Genomic DNA, 17,832 nt, shown 5'->3' on the forward strand with positions numbered 1-17,832 from the left:
AGAGAGAGAGAGAGAGAGAGAGAAAGAGAAAGAGAAACAGAGAGAGAGAGAGAGAGAGAGGGAGAGAGAGATGTTCCCTCAGTGAAACCTATTTACAATGTAGTTCAAGCGGCTCCGCTACATCTAGCGTAGCGATCAAAAGGTTATTTCAAGAAGGATTGAAGTCTTTGAAAGACAAAGGTGCTTTAGATATACTTTAGCAGAATCATCGAAGCCTATTATTGAGAGAGAGAGAGAGAGAGAGAGAGAGAGAGAGAGAGAGAAAGATAAGAGAAAGTATCTTGAAACATACTTATATATCGTCGTTCGTCCACCCCTTCCGCGCACATACGCGCGCATCTCGCGTAAGAAGGTCGCTCGAACGAGCGGATAGCCCCAGCCAAATGAGGGAAAATCGAAGAGTAGGGACTTCGTTGTGAGAAAGAGAGAGAAAGAGATTGTGTGAAAGAGAGAGAGATAGAGAAAGAGAAGGGGGGAGAGAGAGAGAGAGAGAGAGAGAAGAAAGGAAGGAAGGAAGGAAAGATTAGAAAGTAGGAAGGAAAGAAAGAGAATCAAGGAAAGGACTCGAGCTAGCCGATAAGGTAGGTTGCTCTTTTCGACCGATCCGCAAAAGCAGGGCGAACGTCGAGAAAGGTGAAAGGTCAGAAGAGCGACGAGGGAACACCGTGGGATATCGACTCGAGGAGGAGGTCGAGTGTGAAAGATAATCTAACCGTCGGGGGTGGCGTGTACGGTAAGGGTAAGTGCGAAAGCGGGTCAACCGAAGTGTATAGAGAAGACGAGGAGAGACTTACGAGACGCGCGTAACAATTCTCTATACAAACTTATTTTTATGTATCCTCTTTCTCTCTCTCTCTCTCTTTCTTTTTTTTTTCTCTTTAATTCAATCTCTTCTATGTAATGTTCAATTTTTATCCTATAAAAGTATGATACAGATCGTTTTCCAGGCATTGTAATATTCCCCGAAAAATCTCGTGCGAAGTACCCGCAGGTGTTTCTTCTCTCTTTTCTCTCTCTCACCCTCTCTCTCATTGTACCTTTTTTATTAATTATATGTATATATATATATATATATATATATATATATATATATATATACATATATACCGTTTTGTACTTACAATGCACTCAATGTGCTGTATTTATATTTGAGTTTCGATCTTATATATTATATATAATATATATTATATATATACATATATATATATATGTATTGAAATTTTCTTGCTGACCTTTAAAATTTCTCTTTCCCTCTCTCTCTCTCTCTCTTTCTCTCTCTCTCTCCTCTTTTTCTCTCTCTTTCTTTTTTACGATATATCTAAACGCAATCATCTATCGAACAGGCTAACGTAACGCGCCGCGGACGAAAGATACATGTAGAGAGAGAGAGAGAGAGAGAGAGAGAGAGAGAGAGAGAGAGAGAAGAGAGAAAGTAAGAGAGAAAGAGTGAGAGAGAGAGGGAGATAGACGAAACAAGAAGGCATAGGGTAGTGCGCGTGTGGAGTAGAAAGTGGTGGGGGTATCACGAAGAGGGAGGTTTGTGTGAGAAAGAAAGGGAGAGAGAGAGAGAGAGAGAGAGAGAGAGAGAGAGGAAAAAAGAGGAACGATGACGGGGTGCGCACCTGCTCGCGCTCGAGTTTGCCCGCCAGTCGCCGGGGTGGTTTTGTTCGGTTGGGGAAACGAGCGCGTTCATCGCTAGCTCGTATACGCGATGAAGAGATAGGAAGGAAGAGTTTTACTCTCTCTCTTTCTCTCTCTCGTCGTCGTCGTCATCGTCGTCGTCGTCGTCGTCGTCGTCATCGTCGTCGTCGTCGTCGTCATCGTCGTTATTATTTTTATCGTTATAGTTTCTCGTAAAAAATAGTGACGTAATTAAGAACACGTATATAAACGATCTACGTGACATATAAAACGTGTTGGACAAACAACTTTTATCCTCGAAATTCGTACGTGTTTCTCTTTAATCATCTTACACTCTCTCTCTCTCTCTCTCTCTTTATCTCTCTCTCTCCCTCTCTCTGTTTCGCTCGCTCGCTCGCTCGCTCACCCTCTCTTCTTTTTTGTTTGCTAAATACGCGCGCGTTTTCGATCGGTCCTTCGCGTTTGTGTGTATGCTGTGTGTATTCCTTTTTCTCTCTTGCTCTCTCTTTCTCTCTCTCTCTCCATTTCTTTTTATCTCTATATGTGTGCGTGTTTTTTTCAACAGAGTGACCACGTGCGTGCCGTGAATATGTCGCATTCATCGTTGGTCTTTATTACTGTCGATCTACTACCCCTATGAATCAAGTGACACATCGGAGATAAAAAAAAAAAGAGGAAGCTGGATAATATAAAAAAGAGATAGATAGATAAAGAGAGAGGGAGAGAGAGAGAGAGAGAGAAAGAGAGAGAGAGGTAGAAAGAAAGAAAAAGAGCGATAGAGAGAGAGAGAGAGAGAGAAAGGATGACTAAATTCCTAAAAATGTAAAAGGAGGAAGAGAAAAAGAGAGAGATTGGATCGAACACAACTGGTGTGACATTTCTTTCTCTCTCTCTCTCTCTTTCTGTTTCTCTCTTTCTCTCATTCGTTCGCGAGCCGTCGGTACGCGCAGTTATTCGGTGTTGCTGGCTGACTATAAAACCCGCTTTGCTGTTGCTGTTGCTGCCGCAGCCTCCATCGATGCTCTCTCTGCCGTAGTTATATATATATATATATATATATATATATATATATATATATATATATAAAATGTGTTTTATATGTATATAAAATGTATATATATATACATATAAAATATGCATATATATTATATATATATATATATATATATATATACATATTCACGTAAACGTGAATGAAAAAAAAGGAAAAATAATAATGAAAGTGTAGCCTTCTGTGTGCCTCGCTATCGTCGTCGTCGTCATCGTCGTCATCATCGCTGTCGTCGTCGTCGTCGTCGTCGTCGTCGTCGTCGTCGTCGTCGTCGTAGTCGTTTCTTTGTCATCTTCGTCTCATCATCGTCGTTGACCCTATCGTCTCTTTTTTTTTTCATTATCAGGGAACTTTTATTTCGCTAAAATCGTATAAAGGAGAACTGTAAAGAGAGGAAGAAGAAAATATTGTAGAGAGAGAGAGAGAGAGAGAGAGAGAGAGAGAGAGAGAGAGAGAGAGAGAGAGAGAGAGAGAGAGGGAAAAAGAGAGAGTGATAGAGAGGGCAGATAGAAAGGAGCAAAAGAAAGGGGAGGAACGGGAGTGAATAAAGAATAGACATATATATATGTAGACTATGTATCCCAGGATAAAGGAGGGCGACAAAAAAAAAAAAGAATAATATCAAAGCCAAGGGCCACCAGTCAGCCTTTGATTCTCTTTTCACGTGACTCTCACCGGAACAAAAAGCTGCTATAGTAGATTCTCTTCTTCTCGTTTTTTCTTCCACGGACTTGTTTGTACCACCCCCTCACCACCACTACTACTACCACCACCACCACCACCATCACCACCACCACCACCAACACCGCCACTACACCGTCTTATTGCTCTTTTACACGACCAACAAACGCTATTCTTCTTATTCTTATTCTTGCTCTTATTCTTATTCTTATTCTTCTGGTCCACCTCGCTTTCGTAGCTTATTTACTTGTGTACTCACGTGTGCGCGCACGCGTATCCGTGTGCCACCACCTAATCTCTCTCTCTCTCTCTCTCTCTGTCTTTTTCTCTGTCTCTTTCTCTCTCTTTTTTCTATTTCATCCCCTCTGGCCTCTCTTAAAGCTCGCCATCCTCTATTCCGCTCCTCCTAGTGCTCTTACGTCATCGGAGCTTCTCACTCTATTAATTTTTCGTTCTGTTGAAGCACGCATCGTGGCATGTGTCGAACGAAAAATTTCCTATATATAAAACGTTTCTTGCCCTGATGACCGACAATCTCTTTCTATCATGAAAAAATGAAATTCTATTACATTCGATTTTTCTATCGTCCCTTCTGCCATTATTTCTTTTTTTTTGCTACATTCTCTATCGCTTTTATTTTTTTCGTAGACATGCACATAGGTAGAAAGGTATATCTCCAAATTCAAAATTATAAACTTATAAGGTTTAAGTTTTATAACGTTTGTTATGTTATTGGTTCTGCTTCTTTTTCGTTCTTCTTATTAAATTTGATTCTCAAGGATTCGTAATATAGCAACCGTGTCATTTAAATCGATGCTGCGAGGTCGTCTGACGTATTGGGAAAAACGGCTGACAATGAGCTGGCAATAGAGAGTCTTACGCAGCCATTCGAACGAGGTCGATGGCGCGCACTTCCGATGGTATATGACGCTCGAAGGACACGTCGTCAATTTCTTTTTTCTTTCTCTCTCTTTCTCCCTATCTCTTCTTTATCTTTTGTTTTTTTTTTTTCAGTTCCTAAAACTTTGAACGTGTCCTATGTATTACGCGATTTTACATTCACGCGACACGGACGTGTCCTTTCGTGTAGCTTATCAGTATATCTCTCGACCTTGTCAACTTCGATTTTTTGAGTCACGTGCATGTTTCTGTCGATTCGAAACGATCTATCGAAGTACGATAGATCATTTATATATTTTTCAATAGAAAATATTTTATTTATTTGTAATATTTATTTCCTTTGATATTATAATTTCTCACGAAAGATTCGATTAACAATTTAGGGATATTCCCTGTATTAAAAGGTTCCCTTTGTAGTAAAATAGCAATGTCGTTATCTACGTTTTCTCGAAGCAAGTAGATTGCACTATGCACCGATACTATCTATCACCATAAACACTATCACACTACCATGATTTTTAATCACAAATACACACGTAGCATTGGTATTTTTCTAGATGACATCAAAATTAGGATAACAGCTTGCGAATAAATAAATATTCTATTTTATTCTAAATGCTTCTCTATCTCCTCCGAAGTCGGTCGATTCTTAGATAGGTTCTTCGCAACGTAGCCCTTACGAATCTCCTCTTTAAAGTAGTTAACAATCTATGACTTCTTAGATGCTAGATCGAAATATTCTCGCATTCGAAGGTCTAGTCTTTAGCCACAAGGTATCCTGGTACAAATGTTATCACACTTGTACCAACTACGAGATATAATGTGAGTATGTAATAAGCAAGGGTCAACAACATTTATTAAATCTCTTCATTTGTTAATGGGAAAAAAAAAGATGAGATTGGATCATTCATCAATTCATCGACAAGATTTATCCTAGCAACTCGCTTGAATGTATAAAAGAAAAAAAAAAAAACAAATTTGCATCTCGCTTGCTATTATCTGTGTGTATCTGTCCACGTAGTTTGTTCGATGTACACGTATGTATGTATGTACATTTTTATACGTACGAGCGTATAAGAATTAAAACTTTCGATCGAGCATGACACATTTTTTTTCATATCGATTTTAAATGATCGTTTAATCGACTTTTAATAGACCATCAAACGGAATATAATACGTACATACATTCGTTCGTTCGTTCGTTCGTAGAAATGCAGTCGATATGTTCTTTAATATGACCAAGACGAATCGAAATCTTATCCTTGACTATTATTCCCCTTAATATTTCAAATATTTATAACGATCTAAGCGATACTAGAGTCATGTTATTTTTCCCACGACATGTCAATAATAAATCACTACGTTGTTTCGTTATGCGTTATGTTCCTCTTGGTTGTAATAAAAGTCTCGAGAATGAGCAGAGTATAAAATATTCTTCGTACTATTCGATCACGGAGAGTAAATAAATTGATTTTCATTAATTAATCATATGATCGAATGAAATTTAAGAACGATATTTATTTATCTTGAAGAAAAATCTTGAGGAAAGTCGATATAAAAATTCGTTTAAAGTTACCACAGCCATGATCATATAGAATCTCCGTAAAACTTTCGAGTAGTATGAGGGTAGAAAAAAAGAAAACAAGAAATGCTTCATTTCGAAGTAGTAAAAAGTAGTCGTAGATAAAAAAAAAAGATGCGAGGGACGCCGATAGCGGGCGGAGCTTCGTCACATTTCTTGCCTTTACAGAGACAAAAGAGAGAGAGAAAGAGAGAGAGAGAGAGAGAGAGAGAGAGAGAGAAACAGACAGAGAGTGAGAGAGAGAGAGAGAGAGAGAGAGAGAGAGAGAGAGAGAGAGAGAGAGAGAAAGCAGGAACAGGACAAGGAAAAATAGCATAGAAGGATGACGAAAACAGTGTTCCTTCGGTAATAAGAAATAAAAGAAAAGGATATTGGCTAAATATTTCTCTGATCGATATAGAGAGAAATAAAAAAAAAAAAGAGAGAAAAAAAGGACTGACTGCAAAAGAAAGAACTGGAAAAGATTTATCAAAGGTGGATGCCGAAGGATGTACGCTGCAGCGGGTGGTGCAAGTATTGCAAGTCGGAGGAAGCAAAAGCGTCTGCAATTATATAAACGTGGGGCCGAAGGTGGTCCAGGAACGGCAAGAAGAATCAAGACAACTCTGACGAATCAAACGGTGATAAGGACAACAACTACGACGACAACGAACAAGTTCGCTCATCAGCATCAGCATCAGCATCAGCACCACCACCACCACCACCACCACCACCATCATCATCAACACCAACACCAACACCACCACCACCACCACCAACACGTTGTCCAATCACCCTTCGCGGCACAAGCACCACAATCATCCCAATTCCATACGGGCATCGATCGACAGCAGCGTTCTCGCGTCGAGAAGTGCCAACAACTAGCACCTGTCTCGCCCATTCAATTCCCCATATCGCCGCCACCGCTCTCACTGGAATCATCGGGTTCGGTCACCTGCGCTACTAACAAGCCTAACAGCTTCCCTTTTCCGCCACCCTCGATCCTCGATCTAAGAATCTCGCCTACTTCCACGCCGGAGCTACAGGTGGGTAAAATCCTCCAAGAGCTACTACTATTTTCGTCGAAGGCTCTCCCTCCTAGTTGCCTTGGACGACCGAGCAAATGCTCCTTCTCCGTCTCCCCCCGTTGTACCTCTACCTCTAATTTTATTCCCTCGTTCTTCCATCACTTCGAAACGCTAGAGCTATCGTAGCACGGTAATAATATAGGAATATATATACATATTATATAGATATATATATATACACATATAGACCATTCCCCTTTTATCCTACCTTTTTTCTAATTCTTAATCTCTATTCTTTGTAATTAGCTAGCTAGTTAGTATGTCTATTCTACATATCTATCTATCTATCTATCTTTCTGTCTATCTATCTATCTATCTATCTATCTATCTATCTATCTGTACGTATCTGTCTGTCTATCTTTCTATCTTTATTATCTATACTTTTCGTTTTTATCTAACGCACCGCACCACTCGTCGGCACAACACCCCCCCGAGTTTGAGAAGACCGTCGATCGGCTGTCTGGTGGCGTCTACCGTAATATCGCGGTAAGGCGTTCGTCGGATCATCCAGGTTCGTTGGTCGATCCCGATTGCGATTAGTAGAGCATGTTCTCGGCCTATATATATATATATATATATATATATAGAGAGATGACGATAAATGCGAAAATAGAAAAAAGGGGGTATACCGAAAAGAAAAAGATAAAGGAAAAAGAGGGAAAGCGTTTGCGTTATAACGTGCTTTCGTTTATTCGCTCATTATCGCGGTTTCGTTACCAGCGGATTTGGATATGGCGAATGCTGTGAGGCAGAACCGGTTTCTAAAATTTTTTTAGATTATACCTATATACCTGTATACGTCGAATTCGACGACGAATTCGAATTATACTGATCGGAATTGGGATATGCTAGTTGAGTGGGACTTGCTCGATACACGCTCGAAGAAAGGAGAAAAGGAATTCTCAGCCAGGAAGGTGACACTCGAATCTAAAAAAAGGTGCTACCACTACTACTCATACTACTATTCATACTACTACTTCTTCTACTACTACTGCTACTACTACTGCTACTACGAGAAAGTGGAAAAAAAGACGGTCGGGATCTTGGCGATCGATGAAACAAGCAAGTGAATGAGCGGAATGCAGGCTGCTTTATTGATTAGAAGGGAGAAGCAGCGGTTACGGGGGGGTAAGGTGGTGAACTTTAGAGATTTACCAACCAACTTGGCCACAAGGCTTATTCCGCCGCTACCACGATATCCCCCACGTTCGTATGTTTACGGGGTAAGTATCAGGTTCGCTTGCCAGCCACTTTATCAACGACGGTAAGATATTACAAAATCGACGAGGTATTTCTACCAACGGAAAGCGTTCGCCGATAGAACCCTTCTCGAATAACTCACGATACCGCCTACCTGCGATGATTAAGGTAGAAACTTTCTAACTCGGGGTTCCTGTGCGGCCAAAATTTATCAACGATGTCATTTTTATTTGTTCCTTCTTTTTTTTTCTCTCTCTCTTCGTTTCTTGTTCTTTTTTTTTCTTTTTTTTTTTTTGTTTGTTTTATTCTTTTTTCTTTTTTCATTCGGCTGCGCTTCCGTTTTTCGTTTTCTTAATCGTTTCCGTTCGATCGTTAGCGTCCTCTTTCCCCGTTTTCTTTTTGGTAGATCATGTGTGACGTTATTATCTACTCATGTGATCAATGTCGTCAAAAAACATAATTCGATACATATGTATATGTGTGTAAACAGGAATACAAATAATCTTGTTTGATAGCAAAGGATTAAGACTAGGATATAATCTTTGATCGAACGGTATTCATTTACCGACCTTATCCTTAGCCCCTATGTTTCATCCATGTTTCTCTTTTATTATTATGATGCATTTAGGATAGAATAATTAACGTCGAAAAGTGAAATGATTGCAGTGTCAGGGAGCTGGAAAGGTAGCATGGCAGGGATGCAACAGATCATCCCCTCTTCCTTTATTCCCTAATTTACCACACGGCTGTCGCGGCGGCGATGGATACAAAACGAAACAATGCGAGGCTCATCGAAGGTGGATGAAGAGGAACAGGGTAACGCGTTTCGTTTGAAAGCTAATCCTATTTAATTTCATAAATTAATTCGATCGATATAATCTCGATTGGACAATGTAAAATGCATTGGAAAGTTAACTCGCGACAGTTAAGATATAATTGTGATAGTTAAGATAAAATTGTTTTATCACAGATACGAGATGCCAGTTATTGTTATGGCAGTAGCGGAGAGGACGACGACGACGACATAAGCGGTAGCGTAAATCGTCGTAGAGCCGAAGTGAATGCAGCTGTGAACACCGTACTTTATGCCGGGCTTGGTGCCACGGCTCTTGGCCTAGTGATTTCGTTCGTTGGGACCGGTGAGAAAGGATTTCTCAGTCCCGAGCTGAAATTAATCGGACCATCGTTACTGTGCGCTGGCCTACTTTGCTGCCTATTTCGTGTACTGCTTTGTCTATGCCTGTGCCGCTGCGGCGAATGCCGTTGGTGCCTTTGTAAGCAGTCCCGAAACAAGAAAGAAAAGGAAAAACAGAAGACGGAAACGCGTCCATCTGGTCCAATGCAGACAGCCTCGCTTCTTTCCCCAGTGCCACAGCAACCAGCCACACACTCGTCTTGCCAAGTGTCATCGTCGGCGAAGGGACATGAACTCTTACTCTCTCCTGCCCAATTACCTGAATGAAAATATGATTTCAAACGTTTTCTACCGAATTCTACACGCCGATCTACTGCCGATTCTGTCCAAAGAAGAGAAAAGAAGAGATACGAAAAGAAAGGGAGGAAGGAAAAAAGAAGAAGAAGAAGAAGAAGAAGAAAAAGACAAAATAAAAAAAGAAAGATAAAGTAGCATATCTCGACATTATTCGGCTTGAAACAAGTCTCAAGATATCATACAGGATAATTTTAGTTTAATGAAAGTTAGTGCTCACAGTGAGGATAATAAAAGATCGGCCACATTTTTTCTACCCCTCCGGTGTTTGATGAAGTAAAGGAACGTTTGTTGATAAATATCTTAATTTATTTCCTTCCATCGTATTTCTTTATAAAGAACATTTAAAATATTTAATGTGCTATTTATTTTTCAAACTTTAATGCGTTAGATTGATCTTTTTCTTTCGTATGAAAACTTGTGTTCCATTGTCTTCTACAAAAGGCAATAAAAAAAATTCCATTAATAACAGTTTAAAATGCACTGATCAAGAAAGTTGGAACTGCATCTGATCGGTAGATGAGTAGCTGTAGATAACAGGTGTATCGGAGGTAGTAGCATTGGAATCTGTTGCAATAGCAAACAATTGATCCTCATATATGGTACCCTGAGATTCTGCTTTCCCATTACCCGTTGTCGTTCCTGTCCCCGAAGGATTGTCCCCTTTGGTAGCTTCTCTGTACTTTTGTAGATAAACTTTCAATGGTTCTACATAATTATCGAAGCCAAGAGTTGTCATGGCAAATAATATATCTTCCCCATTTATGGTTTTACGTTTTTCCATGTGACATCGGTCACTGGCCTCGGACGTGATAAAGGATATAAACTCGGAAACGCATTCTTGAACGCATTCGCGCGCATCTTTAGCTATTTTTCCTGCTTCCGGTATAGCCCGTTTCATAATTTTAGCAACATTAGCTATTGGAAGAAAACGATCCTGCTCTCGTAGAGGACCACTACCGCTTCCACCTCCGCTGCTTTGTAAAGGATCTCCACCCCCGTGATTGGAATCATCTGTATTTTCTGGATCATCCATATAAAATGATTAAAATGATGACAAAATTGTGCGAGGAAATTATTTAATTATGCAAAAGTCAATTCTATTTTTAATTCGATCGTAAAATCTCTAACCCAAATGCAATTCGTTTTATTCTTTTTAATTATCGTCCAACGATTATCTTACTATATGTTAAAAAATATCTTATTAAAATATTTAAAATGTATTCTGTCTTTATGAAACACTAACCTACCTACCTTCCAAGTCGTCCGACTGTACACCTATGTAGGAAGCCGAAACACCGCTTCCTCCTAAAAAGGTTGTAGGGCCTAAAGGTCCACCGTCATCGCCACTTTCACCACTATTTTCCATATTAAAATAATACTTTCCGTTTCTCTTAATTCAGACAATATATCTTTCTTCCCTTAACCTCTACGCGTACGACAATTCTGTTATTGTTTTCACTCTTTACCATGAACGTAGTAAAAGTTGAGAGAGAAAGTTCGACAAACTTCACAGTATGGCAGTATATTTCGACGCATGCGCAGTAATGCCCCAACTTTATTTTTATAATAATTAATATACGTTATTATTATTATTATTATTATCAATTATTATTTATGTCAATTTGTATTACGTTAATTATTATGAATATGTATACGGTACGATGATGGAAAAGAAATTTTCTATGGTTTTCAAAAGTTGTCCTTGAATTCTCGACCAATCATGAAACGCGAAGCTATTGCTGCGTACGCGCCAAAATATTTCTCGTCTAATATCACGGCAGTGAAGGTATATATAAGTTGGCTAACGGCATATACGAACTATTACGGTGAATTATCTACAAATGCGGAGAGTGTTCCGTCTAATGCATGTTTTACAATTTATAACACGTGTTATTATGCCAATCGATCTATCAAGGAACATAACCGGCTATATCTATGAGCGACTATAATCCAAACATGGTGCCATCTATCAGATTTAAATATTACTCCACGTGAGAAACAAACGACTCCAATATGGCGAATGTGAGGGACAGTGATACGTCGTTGTGGCTTCATAACAAGCTTGGAACATCAAATGATAGTTGGACTGGTAGCTCAATCTGTTCTCAATTGAACGCTGAGGTTTTACGAAATATCAAAGATTGTTTTCCAGATCTACAGACACAAGTTAAGCTTAAATTACTTCTTTCGTTCTTCCACATACCTAGGCGGAATGTTGAAGAGGTAAGTGTTCGTACTTTTCCCGCTATAACTAGTCATTTTTCCTTCTATCATCGATATTTATATGCTTTTTAATATTGCATTCGTCTAGAATATTTTTTCGAATTAATAATATCATAAAAATTCTCTATATTACGATATTTTAGGCAGCCCGCCGCCTATTTGATTTTATTTAGGTATCTAATGTTTTTGAAATGTATAATATCTTATCTTCGTTTGCGCGGCATATCTTAATATATATTCACACAATCAAAAATACAAAATAAATATCATTAAATTTATTTGCTTTGTTATTTGTGTAGTTCTCTGTATCTTTCGTAACAAATTTTAAAGAAATTAAATATATATATATACATATACACACACACACATACATACATATATATATATATATATATATATATATATATATATATATATATATATATATATATATAATACTATAACTTTTGTAGTGGCGCGTTGAGTTGGAAGAGATCATTGAAGTTGCATCACTGGACAGTGAGTTATGGGTTTCAATGCTATCCGAAGCGATGAAGACGTTTCCTTCTACAGGATCATTAAATACAGATATTACTGATTTAGATGAACATAGACCTATTTTTGGAGAATTAGTTAATGATCTACGAAAATTATTGAAAAAGCAGAATGATCCTGCTATGCTTCCGTTGGAATGTCATTATTTGAATAAAACGGCATTGGTATCTGTGGTAGGTCAACAACCTGCAGCAGTGAAACACTTTACATTAAAAAGAAAGCCAAAAAGTGCAGCTTTAAGAGCAGAACTGTTACAGAAGAGTAGAGATGCTGCGAGTAATTTAAAAAAGAGTACAGCTCCCACTGTACCAGTACGAAGTAGAGGAATGCCAAGAAAAATGACAGACACAAGTAAGAGACTATATGGATTTAGTTACATGATAGAGATATTAGACACGAGATATTTTATCATTATTATTACTATTATTATTATTATTATTATTATTATTATTATTATTATTATTATTATTATTATTATATTACAGCACCTCTTAAAGGTATTCCTAGCAGAGTTCCAACAAGTGGATTTCGTTCTCCTTCTCTTACAAGCTCTTCTATGTCCAATAGAACACCTATCAGTAGTAGAAGTCGTAAGGACGGTGGTATTAAATTATTGGATATTAATGAGCAACCTCTTGGATATGCTCAAGCTAAGAAAAGAAAGCGTATGATGGAGTTAGAAGAACAACAGAAAAAGGTTGCAGAAGCTCAAGCAGCAGCGGCAGCTGCAGCTTCAACAAATGCAACCACGGTAGAAACACCAGCAACACCGGAATATGCACAAGGATTAACATCAATTAATCCGCCTTCCACTCCAGTTGCACCGGTTTCCACCGTACAATCTTATGTGGCACCTACCACTCCAAGTGGAGTTACACCCGCGACTACATCGCAAACTCGTAAGAATTTCTACTTTTTTTAATCTGATATATTATTTATTACAATTAGCATAAAGACTAATTATCAAAATGATTAATTACTATTTAATCTTAATTGTTTAATACGTAGCTACTACACCGTCTACACCTACAGTGCCAAGTACCGTATTACCAGTAACAACGCCGACAGTTATATCCCCTATAGAAAGTACACCTGTAGGTGTACAGACCGTTAGGCCAGCGCAGACAGTAACGCAAATTCGTATACAAACAACTGCACAACCTGCTAACGCAGCAGCAAATACGAGAAAGGGATTATCTCTAACGGTAAATTTATACCTCAAAAAGAAAATATATATATATAAGAAATATATATAAATAAAAATATATATATATATATATATATATATATATATGTATGTAAGAAATTCGTTGTATGACAATTTAACGTATTGTATGTTTATATTTATAGCGAGAACAAATGCTAGAAGCTCAAGAAATGTTTAGAACGGCTAATAAAGTGACCCGACCGGAGAAGGCATTGATCTTAGGATTTATGGCTGGTTCCAGAGGTATATATATATATAATATATTTTGAATATATAATATGAACTTTTGTAAAGATCGATCGATAAATATTTATCCTTTTTTCTTTTTTCTTTCTTTTCCAGACAATCCTTGTCCTAAGTTGGGCAATATAGTAACGGTAATGCTTTCGGAGAATATAGAAGAGGTAACTCAGGCAGATGGTACGACAGTACCGATGTTAGTTGAGACGCACTTCCAAATGAATTATACAAACGGTGAATGGAAGAGGATAAAGAAAAATCGGCGTATTGTTACGGACGAGTCTACCTCAGCGTCAGCTCCTACCCCTAATCCAACTGCTACAGCTTCCAATTAAAATGAATAAAAGAAAAGAAAAATAATAAATTATCGCGATTTATAATAATGCAGAATTGAAGTACTCGCGCGTATGGCCATTTTGAGAACGACGCGCACACTTTGGCCATACCCATTTTTAAAGACTTTAGCTATATGCGATCAACATTTATGGTTTTGTGACGTATTCAAAACGTCATGTCAATTTTATAATTACCTTAACGCATACGTTAAGGCTATATCGCTAATGGTCGTAATCGAATTATAATAGACCATGGGATTTGTGAGTGCGGATTTAAAAATGAAAAAAAGAAAAAGAAAAAAAAGACGAAACGAAATAAACAAACAAACAAACAACAAATAAGGTTTTATATTATATATAAATCAAAGGTATAAATATTATACCTTTTTTTTCTTTTCGTCCGTTTCTCTCGAAATCATAAGCGAAACGTTCTCGAAGCGAAACTGATGCAGGTACTAACAACACATCACTCGTTTTTTATACGGACGTTTCAGTTTCTAACTCGTAAAAAAAAAAAAAAAAAAAAAGAAAAAAGAGAAAACAAAAAAAAGAAAAAATCGATTATTAAGATTTATTTAGTCATCGTGTAATAACGAAACTAGTGATTGTCGTTCAGACTGCAGTATGTACATTATTATTATATATTTGCACATTCAACAGAGATGAACATAAGACTTATATAATTGTTATTTGAATAAAATATAATTAGATTAAGTTTTATTGTCATTTATTATTCTTATCGAAAGTTTTGTTTTCATCTTCTTTTTTCTTTTTTATTAATATAATTTCCTAGATGATATATTTTTGTATGTCTTCTATGTATACACATATATATATGTATATATATATATATATTTTTTTTTTTCTATTGGTTCAAACGTGCCATCTGTGTAACTTCCAACGAAACTTAGGTTACCTAACCTAATTTTGTGAAATCGAGTAGCGGTACGGTGAATTTGTTCTATTTCGTCTTTTCTTAAGTCCGGTACTGCATGATAAGCATATTATAAATAAAAAAAGGCAACATATTTTCCTTTATCTCGTAATTTACATGAAATTTATGAAAAATTTACATTTTTATCGTTTAAATTAAGTGCGAATTATATAATCTATCTGATTAATCGATCTCTATTAATCGTAAATGTGAAAAGTATTCGTTAAGAAAATTGAAATCTGTAACACTTGTTTATAAACTATTATTTATCTCTTTATAAATAAAAGGATAAAGATTAAACGATAACGATGCTTCGATTGTTTGGAACGCAAGTACGAAAAGCGGTGAGTATTGATTTTTTTTGAAACATTTCGTAATAATTATACATTTTGTAAACTTGAATGTATTTTTTTTTTCTTACAGACTTGCATCATCTCGTCTTCTTTAAGGAAAACAAATAATCTAGCATTAGTAGAAACAACTAGAAAATTTAGTATTAGTTCGAGATGCCTAGGGGCTTGGCCAGAAATTCAAAAACCTGCACCAGATTTTGCTGGAACGGCAGTAATCAATGGTGACTTCAAAGACATCAAATTAAGCGACTACAAAGGGAAATATGTAGTTCTTTTTTTCTATCCATTGGACTTGTAAGTCATTGCTAAGTTAAAGATAAACTTAAAGATTGAATCTTACATTCCTTTTCTTTTTTTTTTTTTTTTAATATAACTTTTTCTAAATAAAAACTTTTTCTTTCAGTACATTCGTGTGTCCAACTGAGCTAATAGCATTTTCAGAAAAAATCGCAGAATTCAAAGCTGTAAATACCCAAGTAATAGGCGTTTCCACAGATTCTCATTTTAGTCATCTTGCATGGACTAACACGCCTAAAAAGCAAGGTGGTTTGGGTGGAGATTTAGGATATCCGTTGTTGAGCGATTTTAACAAAGAAATCTCAGCGAAATACAATGTCCTCTTGGAAAATCCTGGAATAGCTTTGAGAGGACTATTCATTATAGATAAGGATGGAATACTTAGGCAATTTAGCGTTAACGATTTGCCAGTCGGTCGTAGCGTGGATGAAACATTAAGACTGATAAAAGCTTTCCAATTTGTCGAGGCACATGGAGAAGTTTGCCCTGCCAATTGGCAACCAGATTCTAAAACTATCAAACCGAATCCGAAAGATAGCAAAAAGTACTTTGAGTCGGTCAATTGAATTTCTGTCTGATTTTCTTCACGCATATATATATATATATATGTATATATACATACGCATACATATATATATATATACTTAAATATATACAAATGTATATACACGTATACCGTAAGATATTTTATTATGATTCGATGTAAGGCAGGATATGATGATGATGATGATGATGATGATGATGATGATGATGATGATAATAATATATAGTAAAATATTAAAGAAACATACAAGAAAGATAAAATTTTATTGAAGCAGTATAGTAGTAGAAAATCTGCGTCTCTTTTGGTATCAATTGGACTCCTGATGCATTGAGTTCATCGTAGAAAACATTTATTTATCATACTCTTTTGATTGGCAATGGTAGAGAGAAGAGGAGAAAAGAGAAAGTACCCCGAACGAATATCTTTGAAAAGCACATTCGCTATTCCTAACATATAGTACATATGTGTACGATTGTGTCTGTAGGCGCGTTGGAACGGCACGAATAGAGTTCTCCGTAGAGTATCGAGGGTTGATACGGACTTGGTTCGATCGAAAGCAAAGAGAGAGAGAGAGAGAGAGAGAGAGTACAGGGGCTCGCAAAATTTGAATAGAAAGAAAGGGGAAGAAATAAGGTACGTGCCATTCGTGCGCATACATTAACGTGTGCGAGAGAGATGGAAAAAAAGGAAAGGTGGTGGGGGGTGGTCGAGGAGTGGAAGAGCAATCTCGTACCAGTTAATTTGATTCTTTGTGGCGATGAAAGTAATAGCGGGAGGAAGCACCAAAAGACCGTTCCCGATTACCCTATCCTCCTATCGTGGCTTACCAAGCAAACGTTCGTCATTCTAACATCGACAAATCTCACACGTGTCATATACAATTTTGTTTTTCATACAATTAATTGAAAATTAATTGAATGAAATTTTCCAATTGACGAGAATGTCAATGTGATACGAATTTACCACGTCTATGAATATACCACGATCATTTTCATCCTCTTTTTCCGTAATGAAAAATTACTAAAATGTATCATGAATCTGTGATGTGCTATACGTTCGGATAATCGAGATTTGTATCATATATTTTGGGAGTATTTTGGAGTAAGGGCTTTAAACGAGAGGGTAAATGCGTACAGTGAAAAGCAAGCAAAGAGATAGATCCTTTAAATCCTGTAAATTCAATCACGTCGTAAGAATAAAAGGAAAGGGACATAAAACCACAGGGATTAGTCGCGATATTCTTATGTCAACAAAAAAAAAAGAAGAAAAGAGAGGGAAAGAGAGGGAGAGAGAGAGAGAGAGAGAGAAAAGGAAAAAGCTTGATGTTAGTTTTTCCATCGAAGCATCCTCAGGAAAATCCTGTTCTCGTGATATTCTCAAACGTGATCGGAGGACTGTCGCGCGACGTGACATGTCGGATTAGAAAAGCAAGTCTTTTAGCCGGGAATGGCAGGGGATTTTGATGTTTCAATCGTGCGTTCCGTTGTCCAGCGCGGTCGATTAACGCGACCGTGAGGGTGGGTCAGTAAGTTTAGTAAGGTTTCCGATTCT

At 37.3% G+C, this 17,832-nt stretch overlaps 4 protein-coding genes across 7 annotated transcripts; 3 read left to right on the top strand and 1 right to left on the bottom strand.

Moving 5' to 3' along the window:
- Positions 1-1,310: 1,310 nt before the first annotated feature.
- On the top strand, positions 1,311-9,963 carry LOC124431465. Of its 3 annotated transcripts, none has more exons than XM_046979428.1 (4): positions 1,311-1,946; positions 4,996-6,880; positions 8,789-8,938; positions 9,093-9,963. In XM_046979428.1, the coding sequence occupies exons 2-4, from the start codon at positions 6,344-6,346 to the stop codon at positions 9,582-9,584; spliced, it is 1,179 nt and encodes a 392-aa protein (XP_046835384.1). In that variant the 5' UTR covers positions 1,311-1,946; positions 4,996-6,343; the 3' UTR covers positions 9,585-9,963. The 3 variants fall into 3 exon arrangements, with proteins under 3 accessions (XP_046835384.1, XP_046835394.1, XP_046835374.1); XM_046979438.1 differs by having other exon boundaries at positions 6,024-6,880; XM_046979418.1 differs by lacking the exon at positions 1,311-1,946 and having other exon boundaries at positions 2,758-6,880.
- Positions 9,955-11,090, bottom strand: LOC124431484 (nuclear transcription factor Y subunit B-4). The gene is made up of 2 exons (XM_046979462.1): positions 10,866-11,090; positions 9,955-10,634 (listed from the first exon to the last, which is right to left on the bottom strand). Exons 1-2 carry the CDS (start codon positions 10,978-10,980, stop codon positions 10,099-10,101), a joined length of 651 nt encoding a protein of 216 aa, XP_046835418.1. The 5' UTR covers positions 10,981-11,090; the 3' UTR covers positions 9,955-10,098.
- Positions 11,091-11,410: 320 nt separating this feature from the next.
- Positions 11,411-14,867, top strand: LOC124425661 (negative elongation factor A-like). Of its 2 annotated transcripts, XM_046966296.1 has the most exons (7): positions 11,411-11,837; positions 12,290-12,335; positions 12,420-12,722; positions 12,857-13,270; positions 13,380-13,576; positions 13,722-13,821; positions 13,921-14,867. In XM_046966296.1, the coding sequence occupies exons 1-7, from the start codon at positions 11,628-11,630 to the stop codon at positions 14,151-14,153; spliced, it is 1,503 nt and encodes a 500-aa protein (XP_046822252.1). In that variant the 5' UTR covers positions 11,411-11,627; the 3' UTR covers positions 14,154-14,867. The 2 variants fall into 2 exon arrangements, with proteins under 2 accessions (XP_046822252.1, XP_046822242.1); XM_046966286.1 differs by having other exon boundaries at positions 11,412-11,837; positions 12,290-12,722.
- Positions 14,868-15,029: 162 nt separating this feature from the next.
- Positions 15,030-16,354, top strand: LOC124425667 (peroxiredoxin-like). Its single transcript, XM_046966310.1, has 3 exons — positions 15,030-15,431; positions 15,511-15,734; positions 15,844-16,354. The coding sequence occupies exons 1-3, from the start codon at positions 15,396-15,398 to the stop codon at positions 16,301-16,303; spliced, it is 720 nt and encodes a 239-aa protein (XP_046822266.1). The 5' UTR covers positions 15,030-15,395; the 3' UTR covers positions 16,304-16,354.
- Positions 16,355-17,832: the final 1,478 nt, after the last annotated feature.

Source organism: Vespa crabro, chromosome 1 (genome assembly GCF_910589235.1).
Source record: "Vespa crabro chromosome 1, iyVesCrab1.2, whole genome shotgun sequence".
Classification (NCBI taxonomy): domain Eukaryota; kingdom Metazoa; phylum Arthropoda; class Insecta; order Hymenoptera; family Vespidae; genus Vespa; species Vespa crabro.